The sequence below is a fragment of the Oryza brachyantha genome, chromosome 4 (genome assembly GCF_000231095.2).
Source record: "Oryza brachyantha chromosome 4, ObraRS2, whole genome shotgun sequence".
NCBI classification, from domain to species: domain Eukaryota; kingdom Viridiplantae; phylum Streptophyta; class Magnoliopsida; order Poales; family Poaceae; genus Oryza; species Oryza brachyantha.
Genome location: NC_023166.2, coordinates 13,458,224 through 13,474,102, shown reverse-complemented (window position 1 = coordinate 13,474,102; position 15,879 = coordinate 13,458,224). Strand labels below are relative to the sequence as shown.

General features: G+C 40.2%; 2 protein-coding genes across 3 annotated transcripts; one reads left to right on the top strand and one right to left on the bottom strand.

The window, feature by feature from the left end:
• Window position 1: 1 nt before the first annotated feature.
• Window positions 2-8,614, bottom strand: LOC102715293. Of its 2 annotated transcripts, none has more exons than XM_006652403.3 (5): window positions 8,285-8,614; window positions 2,444-3,196; window positions 2,127-2,358; window positions 1,426-1,505; window positions 2-668 (listed from the first exon to the last, which is right to left on the bottom strand). In XM_006652403.3, the coding sequence occupies exons 2-5, from the start codon at window positions 3,182-3,184 to the stop codon at window positions 534-536; spliced, it is 1,188 nt and encodes a 395-aa protein (XP_006652466.1). In that variant the 5' UTR covers window positions 3,185-3,196; window positions 8,285-8,614; the 3' UTR covers window positions 2-533. The 2 variants fall into 2 exon arrangements, with proteins under 2 accessions (XP_006652466.1, XP_015692077.1); XM_015836591.2 differs by lacking the exon at window positions 8,285-8,614 and adding an exon at window positions 3,469-3,716.
• A 1,233-nt stretch (window positions 8,615-9,847) lies between these two features.
• LOC102715570 lies at window positions 9,848-14,264 on the top strand. The gene is made up of 7 exons (XM_015836592.2): window positions 9,848-10,275; window positions 10,819-10,918; window positions 11,023-11,088; window positions 12,472-12,586; window positions 12,845-12,927; window positions 13,069-13,130; window positions 13,795-14,264. The coding sequence occupies exons 1-7, from the start codon at window positions 9,851-9,853 to the stop codon at window positions 13,901-13,903; spliced, it is 960 nt and encodes a 319-aa protein (XP_015692078.2). The 5' UTR covers window positions 9,848-9,850; the 3' UTR covers window positions 13,904-14,264.
• The last annotated feature ends 1,615 nt before the right edge of the window (window positions 14,265-15,879 follow it).

Here is a 15,879-nt window from a genome sequence, read left to right as displayed (position 1 = left end):
CTTCAAATATAGCTGCAGGCTTTTTGAGTCATTTCCTTCAAAAGAAAAATCTGAGACATTTCCAAACAAAGGTCACGTGTTCACGCTTCAAATATTGAAGCAGCCTGCAGCTGTAGAGTGTGCTCAGCCGCTGGCGACTTGCATAGCACCACGCCAGTACGCCAACACGTTATCATATCAGAAACGATTTACCGCACCCAACTCCTCTCCCATTCAAGCGCAGCACATCACCGCACTGAGTTTAGAGAGTAGCAAGCAGTACAGCACAAGCGAAACAGATCACTCAAAAGTTTGCAGTATCTGAAACCCAAACTAGCGGTAGCATTGCAGAAGAGTTACACTACAAAACCTGCACCAGGTTGCATCAGAACAGACGGTGGGATCGCATGGCAGCGGAGACACCAACAAGAGAAATGGAAGCCCAAGTTCATTTAGCTCAGTCCCCCCCTTGTCCTGAGGGAGACACGAGTTGCCTCACTCAGCTGTTCGTCTTGGATTATCTCAATGACCGGGCAAGGGAGACATGGGTGGCCTCAGTCTTCTTCGTCTTGGATAATCTCAATGCTGGCCGTCGGGTCGGAGTCCCTTTCGTAGTCGTCTGCGTCGATCGGATTGCAGGCTAGTGGCTTGTCGATCCATGGCATGTAGGCCCCCTCGTGGCATAGGTTCTGCAGAAACGATCAAAACAAATTTAGCAATTTAGCTTTAGGCAAAATTAACTTATAACAGTCTTTATTCCTCAATTCACAAATAGAGGAGCAGTCCTCAATATTTTCGCTTATGACTATGCTTATAACCTAAAATTTGAATTTTAAAATATAAATTGGTTTTTTCATTGTAGTTTACTTTTCAGCGTTTGCTTTTAGATCGCTAAGAACACATATGTAAAAGTTTTACCCATAAATTACATTTTAATCGTTAATAAGGTGTTTCGCTTATGCTTATAAAAGGTGAAAAGATGAGGCAGGAGAGTGCCGTTATTTTCCACTAGAGTTGGAATCTACTAGTATTCTAGTAATACTGTCTGTTGTGGCAAATGAGCATTCATTGGCTAGTGTCCAGAACTCCAGATCTTCCAAAGAATACTGCCTAATATCTGATCCAAATTAGCAAGTAGCGTGCACAGAAGGAAGATCAAACTAGCTCTTTTTGTGTTGATCTGGTGAAAAATGATAATAGCAACTGTTTTTTCCTAATGAAGTTGTATGCTGATTATGAAACGGATTTAGCAGCTCGCACAACAAAATAATAACAGGGATTTAAATAAAAAGTAATGTTAATATTGAACTTTGATTCCTTTTCAATATTTTACTTTATGTCCAACCATATTACTTCACTGGCAAATGAGTAAAATAAAGTCCCATTTCCACTTCTAGGGTCGTTTAGAGATCATTAGTGCGCAAACCAGAAAAATAGGGACATCACCTCCAGCCAGAAGAAGAATTTTCTCAGGAGGAACAATTTTCTCTCATCAGACTCAGCAGAATCTACTTGTATGGCCAGATCTGCAAGAGAGACCAAACATTAGTCTTGCTTAAAAAAAATAAGTACTAAACAGAATCTACTGACCTGGCTCATAAGAAACAGGACAAAATCAGACTTCAAAACAACTAAACTGCTATCAATTACATCTATGTCGCTAAGGTTACTTCATATCCAAAAATGAATCATACAAGTGAAATGGGTATCATATTTAAAAACAGCTAATATTTAATGATATGCTATAAGTAAATATTTAAGGATTTTTTTCTATGTTTGGTATGTGCTTAGGTATCATTTTGCAACAATAAACTAGTCAGACAGTCAAGGCTATTTGCTTATTAAATGGATTCCACGGATCCTTGCAACCGAGGAGAAGACATTGATATGTGATTTTTGCGAGCCATTATATCCTAATATTTTATGCTAATTTTTCATGAGAAATAGACTATATATCTTATTGAGATTATAACTCGATAGGAGTATTAGTTATTTGAACATCATATGGGCACCTAAATAGTATAATGTACAAGTAGTGTCAATGATTATCAAAGTTGCTCAAATTTAGGTTCAAATCAAGCACATGGATTCCAAACATGCAAACATAACCCGACTTAAGAATTAACCCACCAGAATATAGTGTTTACCTGGGTAGTGATCAAGATATGAGAGCCCAACTGCCCCTGTGGCATAGGGCTTGGATGCATTTCGCAAGTGTCTCTGTCTACTCACAAGCTTCCGATCCGTGGCTTTTCTCAAAAGCTCTTTATATTCATTTAGGTCATATGGCTTACTTAAAACAGCATTAAGTTTATCATCAAATGTAGAGGAAATGCCACAACTAAGAGCAAGGGGTTCTCCTTGATCATCTACACATACCTATGTTCAAAAAACAAGATGCATGATCAATAAAACATCATTTACAGAGATTACCAATGGAACTTAAGCAGAAAAGGTGACCTACGTTTAAATCAGAAAGTTCAGTATAAGGTGGAAATCCACTGTGGTCTGTGCAGACTAGATCCTGACTACGTGTGTTCTCTAGTTCAACGACTTCCATTTCACGTTCAGATATAGAAGTATTAATCTTCACAAGCCCATCTCCATCTGTATTCGTAGCATTCTCTTCATCCATGTTTTCAAGTGTAGTTGTCAAAGAATGGTGTCTTTCATTTGTGGAAGTAGCTCTGTTCAATTCATCATACCCAGGAGGTGTCTCCTCTGCTTGCCCATATACAATGGTAACGCCTGGTTCTGGCTCAATAACCATGAGACCATCCTTAATCTTCAGAAGTCTCAGAAATGTAGCATAAGACTCATCAATTTCTGATGTCTCAGCCACACATGATGTTCCTGATGAAAAAGAATGCCCCACATTTACATTGACAGCTTCTTCTGATGTTAAACCAAGCCCCTCACCATTTGGATCACACTGTCTTCTATGGAATGAATTGTTTGGGATCTTTGTGCCAGATTTGGCCCTAGTGTGTCCGCTGGACACATGATCCTCTGCATATCTTAGAAAAACAGGCGAGCCATGGTCCCCTCTTGGGGCATCAAGCACATAGCCATGCCCATCATCCCTTAGATGTTCCAAGAAAAGCCTGTAACTTGGATCTATTTCTGGGATGTTTTCAACAGCTAGACTACCAAACACTTTGTTCTTGCTGCAAGATGATCTGCCCACCATGTTCTGGGTCTTCATCTGGCAGCTCTCCTGGAAATTCAACAAGGGTTATATATACTGCATATGCTACACAATCTGTATATAACATACAGAGATCTGCATCACAAGCACATGATGTTGCAAACGAAATAGAAATCATCATCAGTTTACTGAACAAGAAATCAACTAGTCCACGATGGAACTCTTCTCTTCTCCATCGTTGGCCCTCCACATCCATGGGGCACTTGAAGATCAGGTGGCCACGCGGGGGGCGAGTAGGCCTCTGTGGGACTTGGACATGCAAGCTTGATTGATTGATTTACCTCTACCGATGGAGGGCTGTACCCTGTCTCCCCTGTGTTCTTGATCCCCTTCAATTAATTTTCCTTTTCAAATGAGCAGCTGGGTGGCGCCTAGCAGTAGCCTAGGTCAGATCAGACCAACTAAATCCAAGAAATTAGCAAGCATACTTACATAATAATTAGACTACATAACTCTAGAATAGCAACAAAATATCTAATGACTAATACGGCTAACCGGTCATCTAAGGACTAATGTGGATAACTGGCACCGGCGGCGCCTTTTAGAACACTGGCAATCCTTGAATTGTTGAGTGTAAGATCAAGGAGTGATCTACAAGTTTTTGTGATGAACAATTGGTGGTTTGTGATGACGAAGTGTTTTTGTGATAAATTAACCGGGCGGTTAGACCAGTTGAGACACCTATGGTCAGACCGCATGTATTTGGGCAGTCAGACCGGCAAGGCAGGCTGACAGCTTTCGGTTTTAGATGATCTTTTCGGTTTCGGATTTGTTGTTTGTGGATTTGACTTCTAGATGGTTTCTATACGTAAGGGTACTGTTGTTTTGCTAACAATGAGTCAAGTTAGAGATAGTTTGGTCTTGGAATATGGTTTCTTTGTTTGATTCATATGTAGATGACTTGATGCCTCAGGAGAGTATTACCGGTGATGGATCGAGAGTCAACTTGGAGATAAGGTGACGTCCGGACGGTCAGATATCATACGGGATACTTAGACTAAAGATCAATGCACGTGGTTGGTGAAGACTCCATATGGCATATGATAGAGATATTGTGTGCGTATGGGATATGAAGTTGAATTCGGATAGAAGTCCGAATATGAGAAGATTAGTTGTATTGGAGATAAAGATACATTGGTTACGGATAAGAAAAGGTTTCCCATGAGATTGGGAGTCCTAATTCGTGCTAGATACGTGGGCTTTGCATAACCACGTTGAGGCTATAAATAGATACCGAGGGGTATGCCCCCGGTGTGCCTTTTGAGAGAGAAAATTAGGGTTTAGATTCAATTTCGATTTTAGATCAAAAGTTTTTGTTTGGAGTGTTGTTTATGCACTTTGTAAAAGTTAGTTGATCGATAAAAGTCGAGAGATTCAATCTACATCTTCAAGTATTGTCAATCGGCATTTTTCCAGGATCCCGACGTTCCAACCGCAGGCAAGAGGCCGGTCTGACCGGTGACATAACGTCGGTCTAACCGGTGACATAACGTCGATCTGACCGGAGGTATGCGAGCGGTCTGACTGGTCACGTAACGTCGGTCTGACCGGTGGTATAAGCGCAGTGCGACCGGAGGCTTCGTGAAGGCTTTTGTAAAGGCAATCTTTTATTTCCGCTAAAAAGATCTGGATTTTTGATATACCTACCATTCACCCCATGGTAGGTGTGTTTTACTCTGTTTCGATCCTACAAGTGGTATCATAGCTTTGCAATTGTTATTAAACTCAATTTTTAAAGCAACAGTGTTAATTTGTTCAGGAATCACATATGGTTGTGCAACTCTTTGCCAAACATTTGTTGACGCTGAAAATAACAACAACGTGTCACACACGTAGGCCTGAGAGTTACTCTAAGACCACTCCAGTGCAGGACCTAATTCTTAGAATGCTGGTCACTTTGATCCTGTAACTGACAAGCATGGAAAACAGTAAAACCCAAAATCGCTATCGGCCAGATAGCCGATACCGTCTTAGGACCCTAGCCGATGAACTAGACGATCGGCTTTACATGAATTTTATGGTAACAGAAGTAAATATGCTCAATCGGCCAAATCAGAGGTAGGATAACCACCGAATAGACCAATCAACTAATTAATCTCAAAAGATCGGACTTAACCAAGATAGTTTTAAGATTAATCAGCCGATCTGACCGATCCAGTACTTATCACACGTAAAATCAGCATCCGATAGGAGACTAAACATGGAATTTAAGATAAACCGGATTGATATACCAATTACTAGCATAAAACAATAATAATCAATCGCACACATACTCACGCTAGACCTAGAAGATCGGACTCAACCGAGACGGTAAAGATCTAAGCGTAACCACGTATGATATCAGTAAAGTATTGCAGCATACGGTTAAGTATTGCAGCATACGAGTAACCAGATATCGAACCAGCGTAATCTATCAACTTATTCATTAATATCAGCCGATCGGAATATGAAGATCGAACTAAACATGAAGATCGAACTAAACATGAAGATTAATCAACTTATTCATTAATATGAAGATCGAACTAAACATGCATAGATTGGAATATGAAGATCGGTGAACTAACAGACTACTCAGGATAATGCTGGCTAGAACTCCAGCGATAAGCCCTCACGAGTACTCGATCCAATTTGACAACATAAACCGAGCCAACTAGATTGATCGAACCAAACCGAGACAGAATAAAGTTGACTAGATTTGTGCTAGCAGATTAAACAGAGGAACTCGCGAGGACTTGATCGAAACTACCACTACTCTAAACTATAAACAGCTTAAAGCAACAATAGAACTCGGCTCGTCGATCAACTAGGCACGAGATCGGACTCAACCGAGACAGTCCTATTCCAGCCGATCGACGGGTCTGACGAACTCGAGCTTACATTACGAAGCTGACAAACCCCATGCCGAAAGCCCAAGCAAGTCGAGAAAGTTGGCGATGCACCGAAGTTGTGTGTTTGATCTGATTGATGATTTACAATGACTCCGGGCACACATATTTATAGCCTCAGATCTAACTAACCTAACTGGGTAAGGATCTGTATTAGTAACTAACTTATTACATCCAGACTTTAGTTAAATCTAAAATCCTAAACAAACTCCAAGATAACAACTAACTACTTTACACGGACTCGTGACTAATACCAAACCTATGTCTAACTTTCGGGCCCAATCGGACTCCAATCCATGTCCGATTCAGACTCCATCGGCTGCACCCGTATCGCCTTCAATCTTTTCCTCCAGCCGATTCGCCCTTTCTTGTCTGATTCGGTCTTTAATCACGTTTCAATCCATAACGGTAATTTGCCAAAATCTGACGTTAACGGCATCATAATCCTCGACCATAATGTAAGATTGCATCTTATCACACCAATAAGAAAAATTCAATCCATCGAAAACATGAGGCTTAGTTGTGAACTTGCTAGCCATGGCTTAAAACTATAGATCGGTGAAAATCCAAAAAAGAAAACAAGGCTCTAATACCACTTGTAGGATTGTAAAGGACCTTTTCCATCTCAAAAGCTAGCCATTGAGGTGAGGGGCTCCTCCACTTATATCTTAGGTCTTGTTCCCTTCCACAACCAATATGAGACTATTCAACAATCTCCCTCTTCACATATTGGTGTCCCTCGGCCCTTCACCGCCCCTTCAGGCCCCACATGCCCATGGTCCATTAGGTATATGAGCCCCGCAAGCACCCACGGGCCACGGTCCATCAGGCCTTCACACTGTGTCCATCAGGCTAAGATGTTAAACTAGTCAGGATTTGGTACCATTTGTAGGATCGTAAAGAGCCTTTCCCACCCCAAAAGGTAGTCATTGAGGTGAGAAGCTCCTCCACTTATATCTTAGGTTCTTTGTCCTTCCAGGCTTCCACAGCTAATGTGGGACTATTCAACATTGAGCATGCCCAAGAAGATGAAACATGAGTTTTGAAGCACAAGCTCAAATATAAATCCACTGCAATGGCCTTCATACCATCCTCAGTGTTTCACTATATTATTATGATTTCTACGAGCAGCAAATATCTAAGGCCAAGCTAATTTCTCCAGTCAAGTAACCCTAGCTTGCCGATGTAGACCAAGGGAAAAATCATCTGAAAAGCAGCGTAAATCATGCACAAACTCTAGCAGATTCGGGCAGCTAGCTAAAAGATGAACTCCGCGACCAACATTGCTCTAGGAACATAGCCACACAATCGACCGACCACCCCACCCAATAAATTTAAATGCAGCTATATACCGCTACTGCCATTGCATGCTCTCGCTCCCCTTGTTCGTCAGATCCCACCGCCTTCATGCTGCCGCAGCCAGGTCGCCGCTAGCCGCCATGGCTGCAGGAAGGAGGGAGGATACATCGATGGAACGGGGCGCACTCGATCGTCCCCCATTCCGCTGATCTATCTCCCCAGACCTCCGATGCTCCCATCCCCGTCGCTCGCCAGACACCGCCACTAGGAAGTCGGCGCCGCCGCCGTTGATCAGCTCAACCACCACCACCCTCGCCGTGCACAAGAGAGAGAAGAAGTGAGAGTATGAGAGCGCGAGGGCCGAGGGGCCGGACGTTTCAGTGTGTGCAAGCCAGCAAGGGCGTGGTCACGCCCATGTGTAAGTGGTGGCACCCAGCTCACATGTGCTATCCCAGAAAAAAAATCAAAATTTGGGGATCAATAAAGAAAGTGGTACTCCTACCCTCTATCTTAAAATTTAAAAAAAAACACCCATACCTAGTAGTATTACCTTTATCCCAGAAAAACTTTATTTTTTAATTTTTATGTCTAGTATTTGATCATCTTCTCGGAGCAAGTTCAACAGTACGGCCAACTATTAGCTCTAATTCATCTACAAATAATCTAATAGCCAATTCATACAATAGTTACCTACAAAACATTAATACATGGTCCCACATATCATACATAAACTGCGTTTTGGAGTCCGTGCTGCAGTCGGGTACTTTCCCGCCATAACAGAAATCGAAAGAAACAAACTGGAATCACAAGTAAAATGGTATTGATGAAGGATTTCTGGATAATGTATCAAAAGCAAATAAAATGAACAGGATAACAGGGACATTCTAAAACCGAATTGAGGAACATTCTATACCTCGCTGGTTTCAGTACCTCGGCCTCGCCGGTTTCTGTACCTCGGCGTCGCTCGCCAGCCGCCCTGCTTGGCGCATCGCCGCCCTACGCCTGCTCGGCGCCCAGCCGCCCTGCGCCTTCTCGCCGAGCACCGCCTCCCTGCGCCTGCTCGGCGCCCCACCGACCCGCCGCCCCGCGCCGGCTCGACGCCCCGCAGCCCCGCCGCCTCGGCCACCGCGTGCGCCGTCGGCTGGAGCAGGGGAGGGGAGGGATGGGATTCGGACTCCGTCGGCCGCCGCCTTGCCGCCCGCCGCCCTACGCCTGCTTGCGCCGTTGCGTGAGGAGAGGAAGGAAACCGAGAGAGGGAGTCATCGAGTCGGCCAGTGTTGGGGTATCTAGAGCTAAATTTTTTAATCTCAACTCATATAAATCGTATCGAATGTTTAAACACTTATTATAAATATTAAATATGGATAAATTATAAAGCTAATTATAGAAATGAAAGCTAATTTGCGTGACAAATTTTTTAAACTTAATTATTCTATAATTAGAGCATATTTACTTAGCATCACATAAGCTAATTATGAATTAATTAGGCTCAGTAGATTTGTCTCGTGAATTAGTCCAAGATTATAGATGGGTTTTATTAATAATATACGTTTACGTTTACTATTTATAAGTCCAAATATTTGATGGGGCAATGGGCTAAAGTTTAGTCCTCCTAAACATTCCTAGGTTACTTTATATATATTATATATATGGGCTTCGGATTGTGTTTTTATATATTTTATGTGTTGTAATTTAGGGATTATAGTTTAATATACTCCCCCAGCCCCCGCAGGTGACTCGCGGATAGGTCTCAATACCTAGCCCCTCACCCGTCCATATGCGAGGGCTCCAGATCTGGTTACCCGCGGAACGAAATTCATACCCTATCCTGTACCGATCTGGTTACCCGCGGAACGAAATTCATACCCTATCCTGTACCGTAGGAATGGGTTCCCGCCGAGGACCCGAACCCACGAACGAAATTATCATCCTGGTCTTTAGTTGCTTCCTCGTTAGTCTAGCTGCATTATAGATGCATTGCGTTGGTTGAATAGCTATTACTTATTATACATGGTTGTTGCTACGAAGAAACTCGAATAAGTATTTGTTACCAATATTATATATGTATCCAAGTAGGTATGCGTTCGTTATATCCGTACTCACTATATAATTAATCTATTCAAAATTTAAAGTATGGCTAAAATAAACAAAGATAATTTTTTAAACTACTCCCTCCGTTTTATAACATAAGATGTTTGATTTTTGCCTGCAATGTTTGATTATTTGTCTTATTCAAAATATTATAAAAATATTATTTATTTTGCTTGTGACTTACTTTATTATTAAAAAAATTAAGCACGACTTATTATTTTTTATATTTATATTAATTTTTTAATAAGATAAATGATCAATGTATATTGGAACAAAAAGTCGAACATAAAACGGTGGTAGTATGAATTAAAATACAAGAAAGATTAAATTTAATCAAGCTCGACCTGATTTCAGCCCACAACTCCAAACGATGAGAGAAGTCCCCACAATGGAAAGGGCAAAACCCGCCTCGTACCTTGCAAACAAATACAGCAAAAATCCCCAAATCGATCCAAAAGATCCCGCAGAAGAAAAAAAAAAGAAGAAAAAAATATTCCTCCCATCCACTCGTCGCGGGAAGAAGAGAGAGGGGCTCTCCCAGCGCTCGGAGCGCGGAAGCAGCGAGCGGCTTCCGGAAGGGCGCACAAAAAATTCGCGCCCAATTGGGAGGCACATGGGCGCGAACGGCCACCCGCCGCCGGCGAGCGCCGCCGCGCAGAACGGGTCCCACTCCAGCGGCGGTGGCGGCGGTGGGGGTGGAGGGGGAGCAAACCCTAGCTCCGGCGGGACGGCGGCGGCGCTCCGGCACGACCCTGGCCTGGCGCGGGAGTGGTCGTCGGAGGAGCAATCCACCCTCGACGAGCTGCTCGTCAAGTAAGTCGCGTGCTGCTTTGTTGGGTTATGCATGTTTGGGGGGTTTGGCAATTCGGATTAGGTGGAGCGCGTGTGGGTACTGATTTCTGGGTCTGGATTGCAATTGCTTCCGAGTAATTAAGATTGTTACTGTACAGGCGTAGATTGTAAGGTACCACGGTTTAATTTAGGGTTTTAATGTCGATATTTCCTTGCAGTTCCTCATGTGAATTTTCGTTCACTTAAGCAGTATTTGTTTGGACAAGTGGATAATTACGAGACTATTTACGTCCTTTCTTCGGATTTTTTTCCCCAGTCGTCTAGGCTTGCTCTATTTTGTTGCACTGTATAGTGTATAGACGATGTGAATGAATGCTCAGTCGTTGCATAATGGTTGGTACTCTTATCGAAATGGCACTTGACACGTCTCATTGCCATCAAAATGACAGTAGCACCAATATTGCATTAGTGTTTGCAAACAACATTGTGAGGGGTTCCATGGATTGTTTAGCTTTGAGGGCCTTTATTTTTTGGCTTTGATGTTACTCTGGTGTTTGCTCTCAGGTATGCATCTGATGCACCTGTCATCCGATACGCAAAGATAGCCATGAAGTTGCCAGACAAAACGGTTCGAGATGTGGCCTTGCGGTGTAGATGGATGAATGTGAGTAGTATAAACATAGGATACTCCTTCAGCACTGTTATCATGGTGCCTGGTCTCGTTACCCTTTTTCAGCAATGATTCGAGGTTATGTATTTGCTCTGCAGAAAAAGGAAAGTGGGAAGAGAAAGAAAGAGGACCACAGCTCCTCAAAGAAAAGCAAAGATAAAAAGGTTTTACATTTTTTTTCTCCCTTACTCATGACTCTTGGAATTCATTCTGGAAAATCAATGTTTGATTTTGCTGTAATTAGTAAATTTATGACAGAATGTGATTGGGCATAGTCCGAAAAGTCACCGCATGAAAACCCTCCAGATTATCTAGCATGTTATCATGATATTTTCTAAATGGAAGATGTCAGAATCATCTCTTTCAAAAATCAAACATATTAAGTCATCTAGTTTTATTATACTCATTAATTGTCAGCACTTACTATGCACCACAAAAACACCTGTGGATTTAATCAAACTATATTGTCCATATTATAAAGGAAAAGGTCAGCTTCACCCTTGGACTATTGGGGTTGGTCTACTTAACCCCCTAAAGTATGAACCGGTTATTCTACCCCTTGAAGTATGAAAACTGGATCAAATAACCCCATGAAGTGGCTTTAATTTTATTGCCATGTAGACGATGACATGGCAACGGTATTGCTTGCATGTCCCAAAGATTGGTCCATTAAACCCAAGTTGAACCAACCATTACTTTTCACCCACTGATTAGCAATCCCAAATATTACATATTATCACTAATGTTCATCATTCTCAGGCCGGTTCACTTTTGAAGAAAATAGTATTGAACTGACTCTCACCATGCCATTGCCCACCCATACTTCACATGGCCAAAAACACCGCCATGTCAATATGTCATCATGTACTCAGCAAAACCACACAAGGAGGTTATTTGAATCGATTTCTATAGTTTGAGGGTAAATATCCGGTTTCATACTTCAGGGGGTGAAGTAGACTTTTTCCTATTATAAATAGATTCTTTTGGAGCAACTTTATTACATTTCTTTGACAACTGTGTAGAGTAAGAGTTAGGGCATTGCTATCTACTAGAGTAATAGCTCACAATATGGTTTCGATTGTTCGAGATGTAAGTTTGCTAAGCCATATATCTAAGCTTCAAGATGACATTTGCAAGAGTCATCATATTTTAAGTGTGTGCTACTATTCTGTGGCTCTAGCTTGGATCTTCCTATATTGATCTATACCCCTCAACTCAAGAAACGTGGCATTTATTTTGATTTTGTATTCATGAGAAAAATTAGAACCTCAGGTTAATGCCTGCACTTGATACTTTTAAAAATTCTGCACTTTATTTCTGAGAATTACATTTGTGCACTTGGAAATTGGAACCACTTATGCTACTTTTTATTTTTCTCCAGCTGGCATGTAACATGGTTTTTTATTATATTTATGTGAAAGTGCTTGTCTATAACTTTGTTAACTTGTAATAATTCACGAAGAGAAAAAAGTTCCTTGTGTATGTGTTTATAGCTAATGCACACTATTTTTGACAAGCTTTACGCTGACAGACACTTATTGCTGCAGGAGAAGGTTTCAGATTCTTCATCAAAACCACCTGTTCATATAGCTGGAAGGCCTAATGTTCCTCCATTCCAACTTCCAGCTCTGCCCATTGATGATGACGAAATTTCTTCCAAAGGTAAGTCAGCATGATATTCTCTGAACTGTTTTACAGTTCAATTTTTTTAAACATTTTACTTTGGTCCATATAATTAGATACTGCAATGTGGAAATGTGCATGTTGTGCGAAGTTCTGTTTTGTGTATTTCTTATGGATCGTTATTTGATTAATAAAGTAGAATGCACATAATTTTATGTCCAGAAATACTGGGACTGTTGCAACTTGCCATTGATGACCTAGGTATCGAGTTGCTGAGTTATTTTTTCCCTTTTGCAGCAATTGGAGGTCCAACAGGAGAACTTCTTGAAACCAACGCTCAGGTTTTGAGTCAAATTTCAACCAACCTCAGCACTATGCAGGTACTTTGTTTTTATTTCAACCTCTGGCGATACTCTGTCTCATCAATATATTTCACGATCATGTAATTGTTCTTTGATTTTCTTGTTACATCTACCATGCCTTTCCAGTTTTGCTCAATTGGTAGTTTATCCTTTTTGCAGATACAAGATAACATCTCTCTGCTGTGCCAAACTCGAGATAATATACTCAGGGTCTTGAAAGAGTACATACTGAATCCTTTGCTCTGTTAAATTTGCAAAGTTTTGAAATGACTTCATGCCATTCATCCAAACCTTCTTTGATGATATTACTTGCTAATTAGTGTCCTTGTATCTTTTAATATGTAGCTGCATAATGTGACTTTCCTTGTTTGGGTGCATATAATCAAATTAAAATGCTGCATTCAGTTGTCATGTGTGACGACTGATGAATCATATGTAGGCATCAAATTTGGAATGATGATCCTCTTTGTAGTTCTACTGTACTATAGATGAGCAGATAAAACATTCTTTCTTTCATTTTCCCACCCTAAAAATCTGTGCGTAGATCGATCATGGCTCATGGATATCTTCTGTAGATTTTTCTGGTAGTCCTCATGTTACAGGACAGTCCAATCTATATGGTCATTATCTTATGGGAAGCATACACGTGCACTTCCAAGGTTAACACAAACTTCACAAATTCAAATACACAAAACTTGTCTCATTAATCCTGTTCTTGGAGCCATCTGCTCTTCAGTATGAAAAGGTAGCACCAAATGCTTGCATCCATGAAATGTGAATATGTTACTGTACTCAATCTCTATTGTCTCTTTAACATATTTTAGGTCCAAATATTGTTTGACAGCTCGAAAATTTAGTTATGCTTCTCATGCAACGTTCTTACAGGATAAATGACGCTCCGGATATCATGAAGCAGATGCCACCGCTACCAGTGAAGATAAACGAGGAGCTCGTCAACTCAATGCTCCCCAGGCCAACTGTACCTATGCAGTAGTGATAGTCAATGAACATATAATCCTCTTTAGTCTCAAGAGCCCTTTAGAATAGACAGCTAAAATAAAAATGCCAGCCTTGTTCTGTTTGTTCATTCTGTAGCTCCTCTGGGCCTCGCTCTAAATCTTTTCCTTCCCTCCAATCTTTTCCTTTTCGACGGGTTCCTTCTAGCACTCTAGCATTCTAGATTGTTGATCTTCCAACCGTTCTCCAAATCGGGCGGTCGGAACATGTACCATACCTACAGCAGTGTCGCGTTCAAACCCTGGCATGTTTTGTAATCTATCTATAGCTGTTTAGTCTAATATGATCGAATATTGGAATGGGAAGCTTTAGAAATTACTCTTTGCAGTTGTCTTAAATGAGGCGTTATCGCTGCACTGTTCGTTTTCTGCTTTCTTACCATAGTTCTGTAGTACACTGATGAGGGGATAATTTATTTGGATACCATTTTTTAGTTGAATGTGTATTCGGTACACCCTCATTTACTAGGAAATACTCCCTCCGTTTTAAGTCTGACATAGTTGCTTCTGGATTTTTATTGACATACTTGCTTCTGGATTTATATTTAATCATTCGTTTGATTCAAAAGTTCTGTTTAAATATATAAAATTATAAGTTGAGTTTAAAGTAAATATAATTATTTTTATGTTGTTTAAGTAAGGATAAAGGTTCAGGAAAAAAACACTAACGTGCTTCAGGAACGAACAGATGTAAGAGAAAAGGTGGGAATAAAAATGCTAATTGATGTACCGAGTATTACTGTAAAAAGTAAAAAGTACTAGAAATGCTTGCATTAGGGTATAAGATTTATGAACTAAAGGACTAATTGAGAATACATAATTTTTTTAAAAATAAGATGAATGGTTAAAAATAGATTTAAAGATCCAAAAACCGTCGTCAAATGAAAAATTGGTGATCCAAAAGACATCATCAAATGAAAAATTGGTGATTAAAAGACAACATCGTCAAATAAAAAATTGGTGGTACTACCTCTGTTTTATATGATATATTTTGGTTTTCACTGGATTTATATGGATAATAATGAATTTAAATGTATTATAAATATATACATTATCCTATAGATGAATTTAAATAGAATCTAAATATTTTATAATAAAAAACGGAGTGAGTACTGATGATATATTCATGTAATACATTACAGTCAATGATTACATCGGGGTAAAATAATACAGTGTATCATGGTTAACATTATAGTACATACTTACGTCCGGGTAAAATAATACTACAGCATACTAACCAGGGTGAAATAATACATACAGTATACTGGCAGGGTGCTTCGTATCTGTGAAATGCTCGTCGTGACTCCACGATTTGATTTCTTTTGACACTTTATGAATTGGGTTTTATTATTTGAATTCATGATCCATAACCATTACTACCTCCGTGTCATGACGTATATTTGACTTTTTTTTTTGACGTTTGACCATTCGTCTTATTCAAAAATTCCGTGCTTAAAGTTTTTTATAATAAAGTAAGTCACAAGCAAAATAAATAATATTTTTATATTTTTTGAATAAGACAAATGACTAAGACCCTGCTTGGATGACAGAGACTACATCGACGAATGTTTGGATACTGATTAGAAGTATTAAATATAGACTATTAATAAAATACACCCCACACTCTAGACTATTTCGCGAGACGAATCTATTAAACCTAATTAGTCCATGATTAGTGGATGCAATGCTACAGTAAACATTTGCTAATCATGGCTTAATTAGGCTTAAAAAATTTGTCTAATAAAATAGCATTTATTTATGCAATTAGCTTTGTTACCAGTCTACATTTAATACTCCTAATTAACGTCCAAACATCCGATGTGATGAGAGATAAAAAAATCCCTAAATCCAAACCGCCAAAATTATGAGTAAAAAAGTCCTATACTCACAAAAATCAATCACAAATATCAAGAAATGGACAACGAAAAGTGTGTCATGAGCTAGGCGAAGCTCC